General features: G+C 34.8%; 1 protein-coding gene across 4 annotated transcripts in view; it reads left to right on the forward strand.

The window, feature by feature from the left end:
• The window catches only part of ZNF438 (zinc finger protein 438), a 131,353-nt gene that overhangs the window by 90,746 nt on the left and 16,258 nt on the right, over positions 1-24,349 (forward strand). For 2 of the 4 annotated variants that reach the window (XM_031939757.1, XM_031939760.1), the window contains 2 exons: positions 5,564-5,766; positions 10,636-10,701. In XM_031939757.1, the coding sequence (XP_031795617.1) occupies positions 10,665-10,701 (37 nt within the window). In that variant the 5' untranslated portion in view covers positions 5,564-5,766; positions 10,636-10,664. The remainder of the gene's footprint in view (positions 1-5,563; positions 5,767-10,635; positions 10,702-24,349) is intronic. The other 2 variants (XM_031939759.1, XM_031939761.1) reach the window with 1 other exon arrangement.

Raw genomic sequence — 24,349 nt, forward strand, 5'->3', positions numbered from 1 at the left:
TATTTAAACATAAACAGTGATCAAGGAAAGGTGTGCTTCATTTGACCAACATAATGGCCAACCAAAAGTCCAGGCAACTGATGATGAATATGATAGCCACCTCCTGATAGAGAAGTAAGGATCTTAGGTTGCAGATGAAAACATATTTTTTGGATATGGCTATTACAGGAATTTGTTTTGATTGACTGAATATTTTATTATGAGAGTTTTCTTTTTCATTGAGAAAAGGGAATAGATTAGAGGTAGAAAATAGATTTTTGTTACTTGAAAAGAACTAAAAAAATTTAAATAATAGGTTCATTTATTTGCATCTTAAATCAAAATGTCTTCACATAGTTCCCATGCTTTCTTATCTACAACCCTCTAAGTTTTGGATAACGTTTTCTTTATAGCAATTGAAGATCAAGGATAATATGACATTTGCTATCTAGAGAATTCGTAAGGCATTATGTCTTGCTTATTTATGAGGTACTTAAGGTGACATAACATTGTCAAGTCCTTTTTAATGCCTAAGGTACACTACATACAGAAGACTAAGTAGTCTTAGAATTGGAAGGGGCCTTTTGGGATCATTTAATTCAAACTTTTACTTCATGCAGAAATCCCACCACATCATTCCTTCAGGGGAATGTGTTTGGAGTCAGAGAAAAGAAGTTTATATTCTACCACTCTCTCCCACTACCTACCTGTGTGACCTTGAACATGACACTTAAATTCCCTGAGCCTCAGCTTCTTCATCTATAAAATTGTAGTAGTTAGACTAGATGACATCCTCATTTTCTTCTAGTCTAAATTTGAAATCTAACGAGCTCAATTTCTAGGAAGCTTTTTTCCTCCTTTCTATTGAACCAAAATTTGCCTCACCATAGATTTTTTGCATTTTGACTTGGCATCTGGAATTGCACAGGATACAGTTTGTTCCTCTTCTATATAAATTATTTTATTTGTCTGTTTATTAAAGATGTGTTCCACAACGCTGCCTCACATCTTTGGCAAGAATACATATTAAACAAAGTTATCTCTATCCTCAGGCCTGGCTCATTTTCTCTGCTATTTTTACCTGAGAGATTTTTAGTCTGAAAAGATCCTTCAACATCATATCTTCTCTTCCCCCCCGCCCCAAACAGTAGAATCTTAACATTTCAGTTAGTGACTCAGTCAGTTTTAGACTCTTTTCCAAGATGACATTTGTCTTGTCTTGTTATAGAGTCTTTGTTTTTATTTGCAGTATGGAAGGGGTGAAAATATTGTTCATGGTCTTTTCCATTCTTTTGAAATGTTCCTTTTTTTTGAGAGATCTTGAGACTCAAAGCTTGAGTAATTGTACAGTTCCACATAACAATCCTTCAGATATTTGAAGATAATAATCAGCACCCATCTTCCTCATCCCAAGTTTGTTCTCTTATCCTTAAATGACATTCCCAGATTCATCACCTTTCTGGTCGACTTCCCTGAACACACTGCTATTTATTTATCAGCATTCCACTTAAAACATAGTAACCAAAGCATAGGGTTCCAGGTATAGTCTTATTTCCTTCTTTGTTCTGGAAGATAAACTAATATTAATTTGCCTAACAGCAAAGTTCCATCTGTGCTCAGTTTCTGTGTATCCTATCAGGGAAAGTAGTCCCTTCATTCTTGGAAAGATAGAAAAAAAGTAGTAAAATTAATAAGTTTTTTGAAAAAAAAAATCTAAAAATTTATGTGGTGGACAGGTCCACATGGACATCTCCTCTCTGCAAAGGGTTGAGATGTGTGTCTTCTCATTTCTCTTCTATGAAGCCATGCTGTTTAAGTGTAATTTTTCAACATTCAATTTTTGGTTTTTTTTCTTTGTGTTTATGTATATTCTTCACTCTGCATCAAATTACATGAGTCTTTTTAGGTTTCTCTCTACTCATCATATTTGTTATTCTTCACAATATAGCAATATTTTGTTACATGAATGTGGTGTAGTTTTAGTTATTTCCCCATAAATGGGAATGCTTGTTTTCAGTTCTTTGCTATCACAAAAAAAAATGCTGTTATGAATATTTCAGTGTGTATGAGGTCTTTCTTCTTATCAATGATCTTCTTTAAGTATGTAGTTGGTAGGTATCCTTAGCTTTCTGTAGCCACACTGGTTCTCCCAGATCGATGAACTTCTTCCTGATATGAGAGCAACCTGTTAAATAGGGTTCTGGCAAGAATATTGCCAGCAATGAGTAAGAGAGTGGTCCTCCTATGATTGTTACAGGACAGTTTATTCCCTTTATCTTTATAGAGACTAACAGTGGGATGAACATTGTAGTAATTTTATTTGTGTAATTCTAAATTGTTTTCCAAAATAATTAAAATTATATGTAATAATGCACTCATGTGTCTTTTCCTGCAACCCTTCACTGACTTTCTATTTTTTGTCTTTGTCAGATTGCTGCCAGTTTTCTTTTTTTTTTTTTTTCTTTTTTTATTTAATAGCCTTTTATTTACAGGTTATATGTATGGGTAACTTTACAGCATTAACAATTGCCAAACCTCTTGTTCCAATTTTTCACCTTTTACCCCCCGCCCCCTCCCCCAGATGGCAGGATGACCAGTAGATGTTAAATACATTAAAATATAAATTAGATACACAATAAGTATACATGACCAAAACGTTATTTTGTTGTACAAAAAGAATCAGACTCTGAAATATTGTACAATTAGCTTGTGAAGGAAATCAAAAATGCAGGTGGAAGCATAAATATAGGGATTGGGAATTCAATGTCAATGGTTTTTAGTCATCTCCCAGAGTTCTTTCTCTGGGCGTTTGCTGCCAGTTTTCACTAGTATAAGGTAAAACCTTAGGTTGGTTTTTTTTGCATTCCTTTTCTTGCTAGTGATTTAGAGTATTCTTTGATAAGGTTTTTAGTAGTTTTGTGATTCTTCTTTTGAGAACTATTTGTTCATATCTTTTAACTTACTGGTGCTTTCTTCAATTAAGGATCACATTCAGGGACATTTCTCCTCTCTTCTTCCAGGAGTTAGTTCTGGTCTTTTCTAGTCTATACCTTCTTATTGTATGTGTGTTTTAAAGATTGAATGTTTTGAGTATATTGACATAAAACACCATATTTTTTTTTTGATTGGAAGAAAAAAAATAAAAGTATTACACCTATTTCAGTGACTTATGTCAATATGTATGAGAATATATGCTAGATAATGAAAAATTGTATCAGGTTCTATTGCATGGTTATTTATTGCTTTGTCTCCAAATTTAAAATTTCTGTGGTATTTTGCCCATGGTATCTTACAATTAGAGTCAGCAGTGAGATTCCAGTAGAAACAATATATGTTCAGTTTACATTCTCAACAGATGCTAATTTAGAAGCATTATTTTAATATGCAGAGAATTGATTAAGAGATACCCAAATCACATCTTTTATTTCACGTTCTCACTTTTCAAATCCTCTAATTAAAATTCTGTATGTCATGACATTTTTTTTTGAATGGCAGTGGGTTGGTACCAAACTTTTTTGACTTGGATGCATGGATTAACATATAAATCATTTATTAAATGGTTACTATATGCTAGGCCTTATTTCAGCCACCTGGGATACAAATGTAATTAAGTGAGACCATCTCTGCCCTCAAGATTCTTACATTTTAATGGGGGGGGGGAAGAGCACATTAGGGGAGCTGGAATAGGAAGAGGTGATAGCATAGCATATAGCTGGAAGCACAGATGGAAGTATAGTGGGAGTCTCTAAGTAAGCAAGATAAGCTTTAAGTTGACCTGTTAGGATCCAGTGTGGATCTAGGGGAACAGTCAATTTTTAGGTGGAAAAGAGATAGAAAATGGTGGTCGTGGAGATCCTGTGGCCTGGAGATTAGACCAATGAAAATAATAGTTAGATATCTAAGTAGGAATTGATTTGTAGCCATTGTGAAATGAAATTGTGATCTCAGTCCAGGCTCTTGTGATTAGTGCCTTGTAATTAGAAAAAAGAAAAATACTAAGAATAATAATCTTGATTTAGGTTTGCAAAGTGATTTTCCTTTTATTTCTTAAAGTATTTTATTCCACTTCATATTTAGGGACATTGGCAGAGTAGCATAAAGAAGCTGGACTGGCTTCTGCCTTTGCAGTACCTGTCCTAGGAATAAATGAAAGATTTCTATTTCCAGCATCATCAAACTGTCACTTTGCTCAAGCAACAAATTCACTCAATTTTCATTTTTAATCAACTATGTTTAAATTTGGTATATTAACCTAAATTAAAAGTAAGCATGTAAGAATGATTTATAAAGAACACTGTTAGCTCTTGCTGTAATTGATGGCATGAACAGGCTGCATTCTTTAATTTTTCCTCCTTTTTGATAGATTTTCTTACTAATGCACTTTGCAGTGATCCAAGTAAAGCAAGTCAGGTTATAATTATCTGGAACTTTTTGTATGGTGCTTAGGAACAAAGGGCTGCCTACATGCTGACAAAGGATTGTATTTTTTTTTAATGTAAAACATTTCCATATTAATCATTTTGTACAAGAAGATGTGAATAAAAGAAAAAATGAAAGAAAGTAAAAATAGCATGCTTCAGTTAGTATTCAATCAACATCAGTTCTTTCTTTGGAGGTGGATAACATGCTTCATCATTAATTCTTTGGGATTGTCTTGGGTCACTGTATTGCCAAAAATAGCTAAATTATTCACAATTCTTTATCGAGCAGTATTATTACTGTGTACAGCATTCTCCTGGTTCTGTTCACTTCACTATGCTTTAGTTCATACAAGTCTTTCCAGATTTTTCTGAAATTGTCCTGCTTGTCATTCTTTACAGTATAATAATATTCTGTTATAATCATATTATCATAGTTTGTTTAGCCATTCTCCAGTTGATGGCTATCATGAAAAGAGCTGCTATAATTATTTTTGTACAAATAAGCACTTTTCCCTTTTTGTGGATGTCTTTGGGATATATATATATATATATATATATATATATATATATATATATACTTAATAGTGGTATTGCTGGATCAAAGGCTATGCAATTTCAGAACGCCTTTGATCATAGTTCCAAATTGCTCTCCAGAATAGTTGAATCAGTTCACAATTCCATCTATAGTGCATCAATGTCCCAGTTTTCCCACTTTTCTCTAACATATAACATTTTTCTTTTTTGTCACATTACCTTCTCTGATAGCTATGAGGTGGTACCTCAGAGTTGTTTTAATTTGTATTTCTCTGATGAATAGTGATTTAGAGCATTTTTTCATATAACTGTAATAGTTTTGATTTTTAATATTAATAATATTAATTATTATTATTAATAATAGTTAGGCCAAACCATTTTGAATAATTATGGGTTTCAGTGAAAGGCCCTGCAATGTGTTGCACTTGATGCAATCAGTAAAATGACATTTGAAGAAAAGAGCATATGGAGGACCTCTCCCTTTATGGGTAATCCTTTTTCAATTTGTATTCTGCACTGAATTACAGTGGTGACAATCTTTGGCTAGTATCAATCTCCTTGTTTTGTCTCACTTGATTTTAATAATTAGAGTATCACTGAATAAGATTTTTCATATTTTATCTTTCAAGGAATCTTCTATGATTTTGACGTGTGCATGGATTGCTTTTGGAAAAATTTCATAATCCTTTTAATAATCTGAAGCTTCTTCCTGAAACAAGATCCAACTTTAACAGAAGTATTCTTCTGGTGTTGCTATATGTCTGCAAGTCATAGAACCCTCCAGTCTGTGAAGAAGTTGAGGACCATTCATATGGCAGTGAAAGGGCACATGGTGGGTGTGAGTTAACTAGAACACATTACAAATAAGCAGCTATGTAGGAGAAATGATAAAAAGAATACTTTCAAAAAAAGATTTGTATAACTATGACCAGGAGAAAGTATGTGTTAAGTCACATAGCCAGAATGAGTAATAACTAATTTACAGCTTCTCTACTTTGTTGATATGTCTTTAACTTAATTTCTTTTAAGAATATTTTTATTGTTGTGTTTTGTTATTATGTCATATTAGTTTCTCTTGTTATTTCGCCATCTAGTGAGACTTCTGTAATAACAAAGATTAAAATAGAAAGAAAAAATTAGTAGTGTCCCTACAACATTTTGAAAAGTTAAGAAAGTTCACAGTAAGTTGTGCAGATTCTCAATGGTGAATATAATACAGTGCATGTTTGAGAATTACACAAGGTGGGAGACAAACTGCAACCATTCCCAATAAGATCTGAGGAAAAAACCCACTATCAAAGTATATTTAATATTGTATTAGAAACGCTAGCTATAGCAATAAGAGCTGAAAAGAGATTAAAGGAATAAGAATAGGCAATGAGGAAGCCAAATTATCATCTTTGCCGATGACATGATGGTATACTTAGAGAACCCCGAGATTCTGCTAAAAAGTTATTAGAAATAATCCACAACTTTGAAAGTTGTTTATAAAATAAACCCCATAAGTCATCAGATTCTTATATATCACTAAAAACAACGTCAGAGTTACAAAAGAAATTCCATTTAAAGTAACACTGATAATATAAAAATTTAGGAATCTATCGCCAAGGGAAAATCAGAAACTTTATGAGCAAATTACAGACCACTTTTTAACACAAATTAAGTCTGATCTAACCAATTGAAAATATTAAATGCTCTTGGATAGGGCAAAATAATAAAGATGACAATATTAATAAATAATCTATTTATTTAGCTATACCAACAGATCCCAAAAACTATTTTAATGACCTAGAAAAATAACAACAAAGTTCATATGGAAAAACAAAAGGTCAAAAATTTCAAGGAATTAATGAAAAAAATCAAATGATGGTGGTTAGCTGTCCAGATCTAAAACTATACTATAAGAGCAGTTCAAACTATTTGGTATTTAAGGAATAGATTGTTGATCAGTGGAATAGTTAGGTTCAAGGATAAAACAGTCAACAAATATAGCAACCTAGTCTTTGAAAACCCAAAGATCCCACTTTTGGGATAAGAACTTACTGTTTGATAAAAATTGCTGGGAAAATTGGAAACAATATGGCAGAAACTAGGCATTGACCATATTAACGCCCAAACCAAGATAAAAAATGGGCATGACCAGGATAAAGAATGAAATTATTAATAAATTAGGGAACATAGGATAGTTTACCTCCCAGACCTGTGGAAGGGAAGGTTTTTTATGAAAAAGAAACTAGAGATCATTACTGATCACAAAATAGAAAATTTGATTATACCAAACTGAAAAAGTTTTTGTACAAACAAAACTAATGCAGAAAGATTAGAAGGGAAGCAAAAACGGGAAAATATTTTTTACAGTCAAAGGTTCTGATAAAGCCCTATTTCCAAAATATATAGAAATTAACCTAATTTATAAAAAATCAAGCCATTCTCCAATTGAAAATGGTCAAAGGATATGAACAGACAATTCTCAGATGAAGAAATTGAAAATTTTAGTCATAGAAAAGATGCTCCAAGTCATTATTAATCAAGAAAGAAAAAGACAACTCTAAGATACCACTACACACCGTCAGATTGGCTAAGATGACAGGAAAAATAAGATGATTGTTGGAGGGGTGGGAAAACTGGGACATTGATTCATTGTTGGTGGAGTTGTGAAAATCCAACCATTTTGGGAGAGAGTTTGAACTAGCTCAAAAAAGTTATCAAACTGTGCCCTTTGATCCAAGTGTTACTACTGGGATTATATCCCAAAGAGATTATAAAGAAGGGAAAAGGGACCTTGTGCACGAATGTTTGTGGCAGCCCTTTGTAGTGGTAGAAACTGGAAACGAATGGATGTCCATCAGTTGGAGAATGGCTGAATAAATTGTGGTTATGAAAATTATGGAATATTATTTCTGTAAGAAATGACCAAAGGATGATTTCAGAAAGGCCCGAGAGACAAAAACTGATGCTAAATGAAATGAGCAGGACCAGGAGATCATTATATACTTCAACAAAATACAGATGAAAGTCCTGATGGATCAGGCCATCCCAGAACGACAACCAAATCATTTCTAATGGGGTTGAACTGAACTAGCTATCCCAGAAAAGAACCTGGGAGATGACTAAAAACCACTACATTGAATTCCCAGTCCCTAATTTTATACACCTGATTTTATTTCCTTACAAGCTAATTGTCAAAATTCAGAGTCTGATTCTTTTTGTACAGCAAAATAAGTTGTGGTCATGTATACTTATTGTGTATCTAAGTTATATTTTAATATATTTAACATCTACTGGTCATCCTCCATTTAGGGGGGGGGGGGGGGAAAGAGGTGAAAAATTGGAAAAAGAGGTTTGGCAATTGTTAATGCTGTAAAGTTACCCATGTATATATATCCTGTAAATTAAAGGTTTTTAAAAAAAAAAAAAAAAAAAAGAGAATTACACAAGGTGGTAAGTATGAATGAATTCTATTCTATCTCCTTGGGAAGAATACCTACATCAATGAAATCAAAGATGCACTGGGGTATGTGTGTCCTAGTTTGTCTACCCCAACTCTACCATATCTTCAGCTGATAGAGCTCATTTTCAGTGGTAAAATAAACTTCTAATCTGGTCCCTGAAATTTTGTTATTATTAAAAAAGGAGCATAAAAGAGAGATTAAGACTGGAAATCTGGTCATATAGGTAAATTTAAGGATAATTAATAGACAGTATTTTATTGGTATTCTAAGTTGTCTAGGAGGAGGCTTCTGGCAGCATAGTGTATCCTTGCTGAGGATTTTGGAGAGGATGTAGACAAGAGTTGCACAGGCTGGACAAGTCAGAATGGATTATGCTTTTCTTCATTGTAGAATATCCCCATAATTGAGATTACAGGACCATATAAGAATCAAAATATTTTTAATACTAAAAGAAAACTCTACATTGCAGGATTATGTGTTGGTCTGGTTTTTTTGTTTTTGTTTTTCTTTTTTAATTAACTTGCTTAGTTTGGCTGTCTGGGTAAAGAGGTAAATTAACAGAAAAATTCCTATAGAGACTGTAGCAGCAAAAACATTCCTTATACTTTATCCAATCAGATATTAACAGGGGTCCCATTAATGTGATAGCCAATATTGTCATTTGATCATAAGACATGTGATATTCATGCTAGTAACTGAGGTTTTTGAGTTTAAAAGGGAACTGAAAATTGTATTCAGCACTCACTCTCACTCTGCAGGACACTGAATAAGGCATAGTAAAGTAACACTGCCAGCAGGCTATGAGTCCTAAGGGAAACCAACAGCAGCAGCTGCTTGTGTGAGAAGCAAGTTTCTAGTGGTCACAACAGAAGGTGGGAAGTAGTCATTGGCACCAGGCCTACAGTTCTACCCAAAGACTAGACACCCCCATTCTGGCGAGAACTGTATGTCCCTGTAGTCAATTTGCTTACCTAAGAAATTCTTATGGAGATGAAAAAAGGAATAACTGTGAATTTCCAAGTTCATGTTACTGCAGGGTCTACTCCCAAAGAAACTTTACGATAGAATAGACCAGACTGGGAATTTTCATCCTTATAAGGAGAGATAATAATCTACTAACATTGTGGCTTATCCAAGGACCTAAAGAAGTAAGAACCACATGCTTAGAAGCAAGAGGAGTCTTGTGTGGGGAAACATCAACCCTCTCCATTTAGTTAAGTCTTCTCCTAAAATAATAAGGAGTTGAAGTCTCTGTCTATTATTTGACATTTATATTTCATATAAATGGATGTTCCAAATAACTGAAGTTGAACAGTTTTAAGACTATAATTAAGACTGTAATTATTGGCAATTTTTGAGAAATGTGTTATATAATTCCTCCATTTTTGCAGAGAATGTATTGAACAAACTTTTTTTAAAAGAATTAGTGTCATCATTATTATACTGTGATTTAGTAATATTATCATCAAAAGTTGAGTTGTGTAAAATTTTCTTCCTTTACAATAAATCATACTAGACAAGAGTTTTTTCAGTTAACATATTTTTGTCACTTCCCATTTTCAATTATTATTGATAGCATTGTCACTTTATGTATGTATGCATGCATGTATGTATGTCTGTATATAGATATACTTGTAGCAACTCACTTTCCCTTTCCTCTCAATCTTCCCACTGTAATTTGCTTGATCAGAAATATCAATTAGCCATTTTGTTTTATTTGTATGTAAAGTGAGCATCAATAGGTTGACATTGTCCATGAAGAAAAGAGCATGAGCTGTGTTCCAGTAACTGAAGTTGCTGAGAATTTTACTTCCAAATAAGTGGGGTGTTATACACACTTGACACTGATATTATGCTGAACACGTAGAGATTATTTATATATATTATAGAGACAAATCAATATTTCAGAAGGTATCATTATTAACATTGTTATTTGTATGCAAAAGTACCAATTTATCAAGAAGTCAACTTAATTAAAATGTTGGATATCAGAGATACTCTATGTTAAAGATAAAAGAGAAAAATATTTACCTGGTTATATTTTGAAAACTAAGTGTACTGCTCAATGGTCTATTAATTTATGGTTCTTCTTCCATTTATTAAAAATTTATGTCCCCAAAATTTGTTTTATAAATACAGGAGAAAATAAATATTGCATTAAAATTTGTTTATAATACATTTTAAATTATTTTTGAATGTTTGTGATGTTTCTAATGTTTATTTTTTCCTTCTCTCTTTTTTTTTTTTAGGAAAGCTATTCTCAGAAACAAAAGTCACAATGGAGAATTCTTTACTGGTACCTACAAAAGATCAAGGTAATTTAAAACATGTGAGATACAATGGTGATTATAAATCATTAAATTATATGTAATATATCACTATATTATGTATTGCATATGTCAATATACTATTATACCTTAAATTTATTAATATAATATCATTTCCCAATTACTCTTCAATCACCCACTCAGACTAGTGTCTTATGCAGAGAATATTTAAACTGAATTGAATTTTTCAAAATAACTTTTTAAATTTTTTGTCATTTTCAACATGAGAAACACTAACAAATATTAATATTTCTCTATAATATACGGTTTTGTTTTTTAAAATATAAATTTAGCATATTTGCTTAAAGACTGTTTTGCTTCTCTGTATTTTCCTCTGAACTTCGTTTTCTTCTGTGCTTTTAAAAAATGCCTTCAATTACTATTTTTTTTCCTATTTTCCCCTTTTTTGGCATGACTATCTTTAATAATTATCCTTTCTTATCAAAATATCCCCCAAATTAAAACAATACAAAACAAAATCCTTCCTTGTAACAAATCAGCATAATCAAACTGAAAATATATGTGTCATTCTGTACCTTGAGTCAAGCACTTCTTTATCATTGCCCCTCTGGAATAAGTTTTGATAATTGCATTGATTACAAATTATTTTTCTTTATCATTTTGTAGTCTTTGTATAAATTGCTCTATTCACTTTACTCTGTATCAGCTTATATCAGTTTTCTCAGATTTTTCTCAATCATTTCACTGTTTCATATTATGGCACAGTAATATTCTGTTTCAATTGATGGAAGTCATGGCGAGTGCCCAATTCTTTGCCATGTCACAAAGTACTACTATTTTAAATATTTTTGTGCATGTGGTCTATTTCTAATCTTTTTGGGGTAGAGATTAGAGCAGGCATAGTTGAAAGAGTACTTTGTAGAATAAAGCAGAATATGCTTTATACTCACTCATTATGGTACAAAGATAGATTGTTCCAAGGTGGAATAGAACAACTCTTGGATAGGATTCAGGAGACATGGGTTCCAGTCCTATTTTGACCACTAACTATGTCTACACTCAGTCATATTTATCACTTTGTGTAAATTAGGAAATTGAACTAGTGCTTAGGAGAGGAAGATAATTACATGAAGACTTGCCCTTGAACAGAGAATTAAAACTGGCTCAGAACATAGAGAATAAGATCTGAATTTGAGTTAAAAGAGAAGTATCAAATTCACAGAGAAAACTCTTTAAGTCCAGCTAAGTCCAGTTAAAATGTAAATGGGAGATATTAACAAAATAAATAAAAATATAATACCACTTAAATAGTTAATTTGTAGTTTTCTAAGACAAAATGCTACCTGCAGCAATCTGTTTCTATTTGACTTTAACATCACTAGTTTAAATGTAGGAATGAAGAGCTCTCAACTAGGGATAAAATACATTTATAATGAAAGCTGATAGAATGTGCATTTGCACAAAATTTATAACATCATTGCCAATTTTAATAGAACAGGGTAGCATGGAAAGAAAAGGATCAGTAGAGGATTAATAACACATGGGAGATAACTTCTAAGAAAATAGCAATAAAATATATAGCCTTAGATGTCTAATCACAAATATATAAATTATACTGTGTGTCCTGATGTGAGGGGACAAATTTGACTTTATAGATATCACTTAGACTTGATGGGATGGGATGTAAGCCTAAAATGTGTTTATTGTTCAAAAGAAATCAACATATAAAAATAACAATGGATTAATATTATGTATCAAGAAGACATATTTATGTGTGGAAACTTAGTAGCCCAAGGTAAGGAGCATGATGAGGGGAACATTGCATAAAGATTACTAGAGGGAGAAACAGAGGTAGATAAGTTTTCTGTGAAGATGTTAAAGCCCACCTACACTGAGGGAGAATTAGATGAAGAATCTGGGGAAGGGAGTACTAATCTGGCACTGAACCATAATATAGGGGATTTAAATTATCCAACTATCTGCTAACACTTTCAGTCTGCCCAAAGCCAACCTGGTAAATTCTTAATTTGATTTATTGATAATTTCATTTCTCCCAAAATAGAATAAGTGATGAGGGGACTAACTGTTCTTTTCAATCTGGTTCAGATCAACAAAGAGAAATTGGTCAGTGAAGTAGACATGATGGGAATCTTAGGATAAAGTTATTATTCAGTATAGAATTTGAATACAGAAGAAGAAAGCCAGGAGGGACACTCTGGTCCCCCCAACTTAGAAGAACAAATTACAAAGGTTTTAAGATAGGTCAGATCCCATGACCTAAAATTCTCAAAAAAAAAAAAAAAAAAAAAAAAGAGAGAGAGAGAGAGAAATACTCAAGAGAAAAAATACTGATATGCAAACATAAAAGACTCATCAACCAATTTAAATTTTTAAAGAATAAGTTGTAGGAGATAGAACAAGGGAGATCATAGGACATAAACAAAAGAATCTGAGATGAACTAAGCCAAAAGTTTTATTTGTAGCTCTGTTGAAAGATAGAACCACCACAAGGAAAGGAGTAGGAAAAATGGATTAGGAAGGAATCATGAAGTGAAAGGATTGAACTGGAAAGGATCAAATTAAATTGCATGAGAGGCAGTTGAAACCCAACATAAAGAAGAAGGTTCTAAGAGAACACCTACCTACCGTTGTTGAGATTGTCATCAGTTCCAAAGGAACTATCCCAAGGAATTGAAAGAGTTGGCAAGTGTAATTGGGCAGTAACTAACTGTCAGTTATTCTAAAAGATCTTGAAAAGGGGGAAGGTATCAATGTTCATGGAAAAAGTCAAATGTTACCCTGATTTTCAAAGAAGTGAAGAGAGTAGAGTTTGTAAATGAAAACTGGTGAAGATGACTTTTAAATCTGACAAAATTCCAGAACATATAATTAAAGGGATGACTTGTGAATGGGTTTGGAACTAGAAGAGACTTACGATCCTGTAATCCAGTCCCTTTATTGAGAGAAGAGGAAGCAGGCACTCAAAGGTCCTGCAGGCCTCAGAGCCAAATTTGAGCCCAGACCCTCTGACTCAAAGGATGATATCGGTTCCCTTTACAACAGAAACCACCGAGAAGCACTACCAGCGCAGGTCACGCCAAGCCAGCTCCATTCCCTGAATTTCCTTAGATCAGGGAAGTGCCCTCCAATTCTAGGCAAACATATGATAGAATCTCCCATTCTGTCCCTGGGGGCAGGGGAAGAGAGGTTGGCCAAGGGATGGTGCAGTTAGTGCGGACAGGATGGCTGATGGCCAGCAACCCTTGCAGAGAAGGTGCCCAGGAGAAGGCTCCGGAGATCTGTCCCTCTGGTAATGATATTTGCGTATTCTCTCTGCTGTTAGATTGTAAGCTCCTTGTGGGCATGGGCTATTTTCTTTCTTTCTTTTCTGGTTTTTTTTTTTTTTTTTTTTTTTTTTTTTGCATCCCCAGTACTTAGCACAGTGTCAGATACAAAATCAGTGCTTAATAAATATCTATTGATTTATTGATCTGAAATGTATCCTAAGTATGCTATTAGATAGGATGAAAATCCTTGAGATAACAGCACTGTGATAGTGATCTACAGTGCTATTAATAGTTTTATTAAATTTAAAACTATACCAAGACTTTTGGGTTACCCTGGGTATAGATCAAAGTCTTAGAAAAGGCATATCAGACATTAAGATTTGATGTCCTTAGCATCATGGGCCATTTTGATGGTGCCAAATACTTTGGTGGTGAGAATTTTATTTTCTGGGTCTTTAGTAGTCATGGCTGCTAAGAAGGAAGGAGTTACAGGCAGAAGTAACCAATTGATCATATCTCCACAGAGAGAGAGAGAATCTTTCATGTTTTCAAAGCATTTTGCCCACAAGACAACTGGGAGTAGGTAGTGAGTACTATTACAACTGAGGATACTAACTAACCCACCAAGATCCCAGAACTAAGATGTGTTTGAAGTAGATTTTGAACCAAGATCTCCTGACTTTCAGCCCAGATTAAATTTTTCTGACTGGGCCCAGTATGCTACCTTGGATTCACCAGCTATTTCCCCTATCTGCTTTTGACTCCTAGTCATTGCCTCCTGACCATACTTTAGAAGTGATAATGATCTACCGTATGAGGCCGAGCAAGTTCTTGCACTACAGAGTCCTCCTATTACTCTTCTGGGAATGACTCAGCCAATTTTACAATTGAAAAAAGCTCATAGTTTTCAGCTGATTAGAGAAAACCACAGAGGTAAACAGCATAGGAAAGAACCTAGCTCTAGTGTCACCACTATCCTCACTGCCTGTGTTAACTTGGGACAAGATGCTTTTCTTCTTTGTGTCTCAGTTTCCTCATCTATAAAATGAGGAGGTTAGATCAGATATTTTTGAGATCCTGGTTAACTTTGAACCTATACTCCTTTGGTCTAGAATTTGCTTATTTGTCAAGTGATACGCATTTTGGTAGGTGCTGCATGATAGTGAAACTATTTGGGGAGACTGCCTGCATCTTAGTATTCACTGATAAGCATTTTTAACCTTTTCCCCCTGACTACTGGTTTTTTTGATCATTGGCAATGAATATTTTTTTGGAGTGGGGTGGGAGGCTTTGTTTTATTTTTTGTGTGAAAGGGAGATGGGGGAGAAGTTATTCTTTAAGAATCACCAATTTATTCTTTCATATATTTTCATATAAAATCCATATGAAAATACTATTCTTCATGAACTAATAAATGTCATTCTTGGATTTTGATCCCACTAAAGGCCATTAAATTCCATTACATAAAGAGCAAGATTTTCACATGAATTTCATGGATAAATTGGCCATTTTTAGTGGGTTCTCCTTAACACCTTAATGATTAAAATGGTGGACATTTTCTAGTATTATAACTGATGAAATACTTTTGCACGTTGTTAGCTTGTTTTGGTGCTCACAGAATGCCAAATGATAAATATGCATCCTTTAAAAAAAAGATACTCCCAAAGTTAAAATGACAAGAATGAGTAGAGGTCTATAATTCATCAGGAAAAACTTGCATCAATTCCATTTTTAAAAATGAAAACATAGAGGTGTTGAAAACATTTCTGATGATCAATTAAAGTTTCAGATGTTTAAATTGCTTGAACCACTCTAATTTTTGTAACTTTTTAAAAAGATACTCCTTGGACATGGAAGCTAAATATATGTATCAATGTCAGTGGAGCCATTTGGCAGCAAAAACTTCAATTAACCATGTAAATATATTTCATAACATCACATCTCCCTTTGTCAGAACCCCCTGCTGCCTTTATATCATTAACATAAGTGCAGGTGCAAATATCATTGATGTACTTTGATAGAAAGCAGTTGGAGACATTTCACTGTGGGACACAACACTTTCAGATTGTGTACATCTGTTCAAATAATGTATCCAACCCCAGTGACATGAATGCAGGGATAAAAACATCTGCCCCTGAGACCATTTGCCATACGACAGATGCTTACATCTTTATTTATGCAGATGGTTTGTGTGATGAGTTGAGCAGTGATAAAAGCAAAAAGGTTTGACGGCAATATTTAGAATATTGCTGTGTCCAAAAATATAACTTAGTTGTCTTTTTTGTTTGTTTGTAAAAGTCTAATACCAGTAGGAACAGAAATCCATAAATCTACTTATGTTTTTAGTACAGTAAAACATATTGTTCTTGACTTTAAATAAATTGGCATCACAGTCCTAAACACTTAATGCAGACATCTTAGAATGGAAATTCTAGTGTGTTATATGATAGCTTACAAAGAGGATGCAGGTGATACGGAAAATATATTTCAAAATCAATTTTGAATGCATTTAAGTCAGACTTAAGACAATGCTCAAGAATAGGATTAATTTAGAAATGTTTTATGTTTTACTATGATGATACTTTGAAATATTGGGCAAAAATAGAAATGGTATTTGTTTGAACAAAACTGGGGTGAAATACTCTGAGTATGAATTCAGTTTTTTAAAAATGAAATTTCATCACAACTTTTTGAAGGATTGAACATTTCTGAGGTTTATCAGACTTTTCATAGTTTAATCTGTATTTTAGCACTTACTGGTAATGTTCTAGCTGTCTGATAAGAAATTTGTTATTATAATTTAACATTTTTATTAATACTTTAGATTTTCAAGGCTCTATCCTGTTCATTAATTGATGATCATTAGTAACTGAAATGGTGTGTTTTGTTTTGTTTTTACAAATGTAAAAAATAAAAAACAATACAGCAATTCAGGTATGTGGACTTTATATCCTATTCTCATTCATAGAGATAGGTTTTGGCATAAATAATAGAATTTAGTGTATCAGAGCAGGAAAGAATTTTAATTGACTCTAACCCACTTAGAGAGGAAAAAAGCTGAGAAATAACTTGGTGACTTGCCCAAGATCATGCAGTTCTTGTAGTCAGAGATCTGTCTCTGGAGAAGATGAGAAGCTGATAGACAGGTATTGCCATTTTTACATGTTTGTAAATGTGGAAAGTGCTAGGAAACATGAAAATCATTTAAAACTTAGGTTATTAAATTCTCACTATCAAGAGTGTGTGTGTGTGTGTTTATCCCTCTGATCACTTTGGTATTTTTTATGGGTATTTTCAGTGTTTTATTCTTTAGTGAGTCTTCCAAAATTTATTCACTACCCAAAGTTCTTATTACTTATTCACTATTAATATAATTTGCCTACTAATAATGATGAGCTTGAGGTTATTATTGGTTGGACCCTAGTAAGCTAAAATAGTTCCTGCATATCCCACCTCTCACCCAAATTACTGTCTAAAAGAGTCATAAGCAATCATTTTGAAATCAATATTCAAAGTATTATTTTACCAAAGAAGTACCTTCATAAGAACAAGGATTTTGATCCCATAAAACTTAAACATAGATATCATTCATGGTGACATTGCAAGTGATATATTATTCCACATTGTTTATGATTATTATCAATCACAGAGATTTCAAGGATATCTTCTTTTATCATTTAAAATCTCTCAAGAAGATATACAGTGACAAAGAATGACTCAGAACATAATTAAGGGCCCTAAGGATCTAAATTATTCTCATTTCTGTTTAAGATTGTGTATGCCATAAAGCAGTTGTCTTTATCTTTTCTTCATTCACTGAGAATGAAACACTTGTTCTTGAGTGTCTTTGTTCCACTGTATTATTTGTGTTAACTACTATTGCAGTAGTGATTATAAAAGGCTCCCCCTGATTGACCATTTTATGTGAATGGTGTTTAGGGAGGACATCACCTCAGAAAGGACTCTTGAGAACACTGGTACTGAGGAATGAATTATATAGCTCTGAGGAAATCCCAGCCAGTGTGTGCAGCCCTTTGAGTAAGTCACTCAGGAGTCACTGAGGCTACAAATGCTATTTCACAGAAATGATGAAAGTCATCCAAGAAAACTAATGGGAAAGCCATAGTGTTTTGCCCTGGTTTGCCTTTTCTGATAATCTCTATTGGCCTTTTGTTTCTGCCTAAGAGAAGAGGAAAGTCCCTATCCTCCAAAACATTGAAGAGTTAATTCTTACACATTCTGGAACATATATATGAGATTAGATGTTCTTCTCTGCCAGACTACAGCAGTCATCAGAAGGGGAATGAATTTGAAGGAAAAGTTAGCAAGACAGAGTTCAAAGATAGAAGAACCCAAAAAGTGCTCTGCAGCTTTGAGACCAACTAATGATTTTATTTGTTCTAGCTATGATGGTTCCAGAAAAGAAACCTGTGTTCAACCGTGTGAAATCAATTTAGGCAATTTTTACCAAAAACAAAAAAAACACTGTCCCAGAGCAAATGCACAAAATGATCAGTACTGGGTACTTAACTTTGCTTTTTCTTTGTCATTTACTTTATTGCCTTAACATTGGTAAGGTTTTCCTAGGTGTTAGACAGATGGGATTTTCTAAGGAAACCTACATACAGGAATGCATATTTACAAAGCAGGTGGGTTAGAGGTTGATTATTTCCATATTTCTATACTTATAGGACATGGAAATGTCTTATTTTACAAAAGCATTCAAAGCTTCCCCCAGCAAGTTTGTGCACACAGACCATTAAGTATGATTGAGAAGCCCAAGCAAGAAAGTTTTAAAGAACTGAAGGGAAATCAGATTTCTCCAAAATTATGTCAATTAAAAAAATACACTACGATTTTTTTAAAGTTAATTTTCCTCACAGCTTTTCACAGTCATCATCTATGTTAAGTCACACCTGTATTTGAAATGGTTATTCATCAATAAGAATTTATTCCAGATATTAGACTCTATATTGTCTTTTCTGTTTTTTAAACTTTCTAATCAGTACTAGATTGAGCTTAGAATCCTAGTATTTTAACTGTGGCAAGAACTTCAGTTTTTTGTGTGTTTTTAAATTTGGGTAGATTTCTGTTGACTGTGCCATAACACTGAAACCCAAGTATTTCTGTTTACATTATTAATTTGATTTTCATCTTTCTCAAATTCCTACTTTTGCCTGTGATATTTGATACTGAGTTTTTTCAAGTGCTATTTAGGAGTAAAAGGTGATAGCACAGACCAAGATGGAATCACTCATTTTAATGTGCAAAATGAAATGTAATGTTTTAGATTACCCTTCCCCAGTTTCTTGTCTTGGAGCTTTGTACAATTGCCTGAAGCACTTCTGCAGGTGGTGCTTTTGAGCCTACAAAACCTACTGAGAAAGAACGAAGCCAGCGAGCCCTGCTGCCTCAGCAAATACCAGAAACTTGTGCTGGAATGAGCGCATCACAGGCATTTGTATTAGGTATAATGACTTGATAAAACCAACCAGCCAGCCATCATCGAAAGAGATTGATGTATGTTGACTCTCAACAGTTTTAAGTCTTCAGTTCCCCATGTGATTGAAGTTCTGGATGTGACTATTTACAACTGATAGAATAAGGTTAGAGTGGATTCGCTTTTGAAAAATTCAGTCTTGGTGTATATTAGTTGTTTCTTCTGTAGGTCCTTTGTTCCTATCAGCTCTGTCAGTAGGTGATCAGGGTGTTGTAGGAGATAGCATGGTGGGATGGGAGGAGCTTTGGAGCTGATTTTGAATCTCTAGTGACGGGCAAATCACCTAATGTCTCCTGCCAGTAAAGCCTCTGTTAGCTTTGCTGGCCTCTGGCTCTGCCCCTGTGGTGCAGATGGTTCTCCAAGAAGCACAGTCTTCCTTTTCAGTGGGTGTCATGAGAAATTCCTGCAATGCCTTGAATGTGCTATAGTTGACTTTTGTTAAAAAGGGAATTGCTTCCTTTGTCTTTAATAGTTCAACTCATGGCATTTAGAGCTGGAAAGCACCTTATAGCCCGCCTGGCCTAATATCTTCGTTTTACAGATGAAGCCTGTTGAGGTGATGGGTAAGCTGATGGGCCATAATTTGATCCCAGCTCCTGAGTCCAGCCCATGGTTTTTTTGAGTAAACTCTGCTGCTTAATTAGAAACCATTTAGTTACAGGTAATTTTGAACAAAAGCAAGTGAAATAAGGAAAAAATTTCCCCAGAAACTAAGAATTTTAAAATGCAGTAACTTTAAAAATAGGGAGCTGGGGGCGGAGAGGTTGGGCTGAGTGAGGGAGGTGGCTCAGGAAATTAAAAACTTCAGATTATTTAATGTACTTTAAAATACAGTAAAACAATAATAGTTTATAGTTCTCAACCTTTTTTATTTCAATCATTACTTGTAGAGCCCCAAAAGACCAATTCGGTTATTTGAATGAAAAGAAACCACATTTTATTGGATTAGTCTTTTTTCCCCTTACTATTAATATCTTATATAATTGGCTCTGAAAGCCTTCTCTAAAGGATGCAGGAACCCTTTTTGATAATGTAACTATCTAATTTGTTTGGTTTTGTGGGATATTTGATGATTCATTGCCCAACATTTTCCCCACATATTTTGACCTAGTTTAAATCTCTCTAAATAATTTTCTTAGAAGTACACTGGAGACTTTGTGCAAGGCCAGTTTCAGGGTGCATTGCAGCAAGGATTGCTTTAGCTTCCTCTACATAATAACAGCACTCCCTGGGTTGAACTAGCCGCAGGACAAGTCCGAAGGCTACCTTATTGGGAAGGTGCTATGTGGGAACGGACCACTGCTCAGCCCTGACTCCTCTCCCTTCGGGCCCTCAGGATGGTATTAGTTATCACCAGTGCCCTCTCCACTGTAGTCTCCAGCCAGTGTCCTGGCAGAGGAATTTGTGTGGTCTCTTGAACTTTGGCTCTTTACCTTGGGGTAGAGCAGACAACTGGCTTCCATGAAGGGTCCACAAACCTGCAGTTGCTTCACAATGGCTTCCTTCCTTGTTTGGCACATGCCCCATAGTTACCATCCCTCCTCAGCTTGATGCAGGGCCATTATCCCAAGAAGGCCACTGCTGAAACTGCCAGGCTTGATCACCTGGATCAGTGGTGGGCAGCCTGGCAGGGTGGCTGGAGAGCTGCTCTGGGAGACTGAAGGACAGAGATCCAGGCTCCCACTTCTGATGATTGTTAGCAGAGTTACCACAGACAAGCCATCTAAATGCTCAGTGCCCTAGGCAGAAAACCAACCAATTTTTAGGGGCTCTTGCCTGTCTCAATATCACTGCCATTATTCAAGACTACTTTTATTTTGCATTTAATTTCTGGCACAGATCTGTGGGTAGACTCATGATGCATCTGAGGAGCTCGTGCTATCCATGTTATCAGGTTCATTATCATGAAGAGGAGATGATGTTGTCTAGAGCGCCAGGAGAGGTTGAGAGGAGGTGGCTAAGGCCCTTTAGTAGCTCTTTGTGCCCGCCCTGAACTGAAGGGGTTGGGATGCTCCTGGTGGGAATGGAAAGGGGATATGGGTGCCTGCCTTGTTTGCAGAGCAGCAGGTTTGTCACAAAGGAGAATGAGTGGTAGGAGGGGATGGAGAGGTTCCACAAAGACTTGGGCTCTACCCACTCTGAGGATAGCTCCTGAGCCACAGGAGACAAAAGAAAGGTTGGATCTCTCATCAGCTGTTTCACCAGACCCTGTGCATGGTCATCTGGCAGCTGCTTGTTGGCAGATAGGCGCAGATGGAGTTTCCTGGGCATTCCCCATGCCTGTTTGTAAAATTGGAAAACAGCATTACGTCAGGCTCCCTTAGGAGACAAGGCACTTCTTTAGCTTGGATTTTTGGGGTTTTTAACCATAGTCAGTTTTAATCAAAGGCCATCTTGGGAAATAGCTTAAATCCAAGTTTGAATTTAATAAGAAGCAGACAAGTGAGAGGGAGAGCAGGAATGGCAATAAAAATTTAAATGAACAAAATTTTAGCCATCGGCTCCTGAGAAAAGTAATAGCACTATGGTACCTTCATTTTTTGGTCTGGGGAACCATTGTAAAGGCAGGGGTATCTCTTCTGGCCCCTTTCAGCTCAGTCTTTAGACTTAACCACAACCTCTAGCATAACAGGCAGAGGGCCTGGGCTCAAAAAGCGAGGGAAGGGGCAGCTTGGCTCAGCAGGCCCACCTTGGTACTGTCTGCTAAGAAGGGAAAGGAGTGAACTCTCTGGACTCTGCATAGGATTGCTTATGCAGAGTGGGAACTTGCTAAGTATTTGTTGAATTCTCTTGGCTTTCAATGGCTTGTACACTTTTCATGCACAGTGGACAGAGAGCTGGGCCTGGAGGCAGGAAGACTTAAATTTGAATTCTGTTTCAAATCCTTCCTAGCTATGTGACTCTGGGCAAGTTATATAAACTTTCTGAGCCTCAGTTTCCTTATCAGTAAAATGAATAATAATAGCACCTACTTCACAGAGTTATGCTGATGTTAACATATTGTATTTGCACATCTCTTTAAAGTGCTAAATAAATGTCAACTATTATTATATTTCACATGTAGTAACTAGTGTTAGAAAACAGTTTCATCCCACTCCCTTTCTATCTTCCATTTCTAATCAGGAAAGAAGTAGATCTACAAATACTTTCCAATAAAAATATATCTTGGATTCAGTGAACAGAACTAGAATAGTCAAAGAAAAACCTATCTATATCTATATCTGTGTATCTCAGGAGCCAGAGGCAACTGTCATTTACAAATCATGTTTATGTAATCAACCAAATAATTTATTGATTTTACAGGATCTATACTCATTTATATTGACTTTGAAAGGAAAAGGAGAAGCTTGTAAAATCTTTTTTCCCCTCACTTGTCCCCATTTTTCTTAGAGGTAAATTGAAGGATGTGGACAAGACTCTACTAGGGTCAGTACTTTACAATTGGAAGGGACCTCAAAGGTCATATACCCCAGTCTTCTTTGTTGCTGGGAATTGAAGCCCAGGTTGCTAACATGAGGTACAGTGATGAGCTCTAGAATTCTTCCTGTTGTAGTGGCAGTCCACAGCTGGGTGGGTAGGAGAGGTATAGTTACCTTCTACAGTTTTTTGTTTTCTGTTTTCCCTCTAAATTTCAGAAGTGATTTTGCATTTTAGAATTGGAAAGCATTTTGTAATTTGCAATTCTACATCATTTTACAGTGTTTCTCTGTTTTGGTTCAGGAAGAAAAAACAAAAGAACACTTTGCTTCAAAAACTCTTTTCAAAACTACCCAACAAGATCTTTAGTGGTTTTTTTTTTTTTTTTTTAAATGTCCACCTATCATTATACTGAGAACTTTTTGACAGTTAAAAAAAAACTCAATTTAGAAATTAGTGTTGCTTTAACCATGTGATTTCATTGTTAAATTTAATAGTTATTTTTATTTTCCTTATGAAAGATAAGTTATTAGGCTTTGAGAGGCAGATATTATGTCAGTTTTCAGGCTCTTGAGAAAGGACAACATTTTTAAAGTCCCATGAAAAAAATTATGTTTACATGACTTACATGTTTATCAGTTTACAATTTTGTTAAAAAAGAAAGAAAAACTTTTATAATTATTCTTACTACATTGCAGAAGTTAGTGACCCCTGGGATCTGGAAAATCCATGTAAAATTTTTTGACTCTCCCTTTGTGCCAGAGAAGAAGTCTAAATTATTATGGTATTAGGAGATAAAATATGTTGATATTATGTAATATTATATATATTTTATACATTTTTGAGTTTCTTAGCTTTTTCTGTGTTATCTGCTAGCCTTCCGGTGGTCAGTCTTTGAACCAATTCCTAATGCATTAAGAGCTTTACAAACATTGGGCAGATGGAGAAAATAGAAGGCCCTGTGTGCACATGTTCACAAACCATTAAGACATCCCTTTTTCTTTGTCACTGAAATGGGGCCAGGCGCCTTTCCATCATTTCTGTCCTGTAATTTGTTAACAATGAATTAGGAGTCAATTATGAACTAGAAACAGAGAAATAGTATAGCCCCTTATGGGACAGGGGAAAGAGCACTGAATTTGGAGTTCTAGGCATTGAGTTCTGCCACTTCTACCTATGTGACTTTGGACAAATCATTTATCTCCTCTGTATCTGTTTTCTTAGCTAAAAAATGAGGGTGAGGTGGAATAGATGACCGTCCTTTTTGGCCTTCAGATACCTATTCCCACATCTGATTACCAATTTCTTAGTAAGTCCTAGTTATAAACCAGTGATCTCAAAAAGGCTGACTTTGAGACCCAAGGTAGTTCATGACATCCCTCCTAGGAATACCAGTGAATCTATAGGACAAGAAAGGGGTTGAATCATCCCCACCCTCGGACAGTTTCAGGGCTTATTTGCAATACTACAC

The sequence above is a fragment of the Sarcophilus harrisii genome, chromosome 5 (genome assembly GCF_902635505.1).
Source record: "Sarcophilus harrisii chromosome 5, mSarHar1.11, whole genome shotgun sequence".
NCBI classification, from domain to species: Eukaryota; Metazoa; Chordata; class Mammalia; order Dasyuromorphia; family Dasyuridae; genus Sarcophilus; species Sarcophilus harrisii.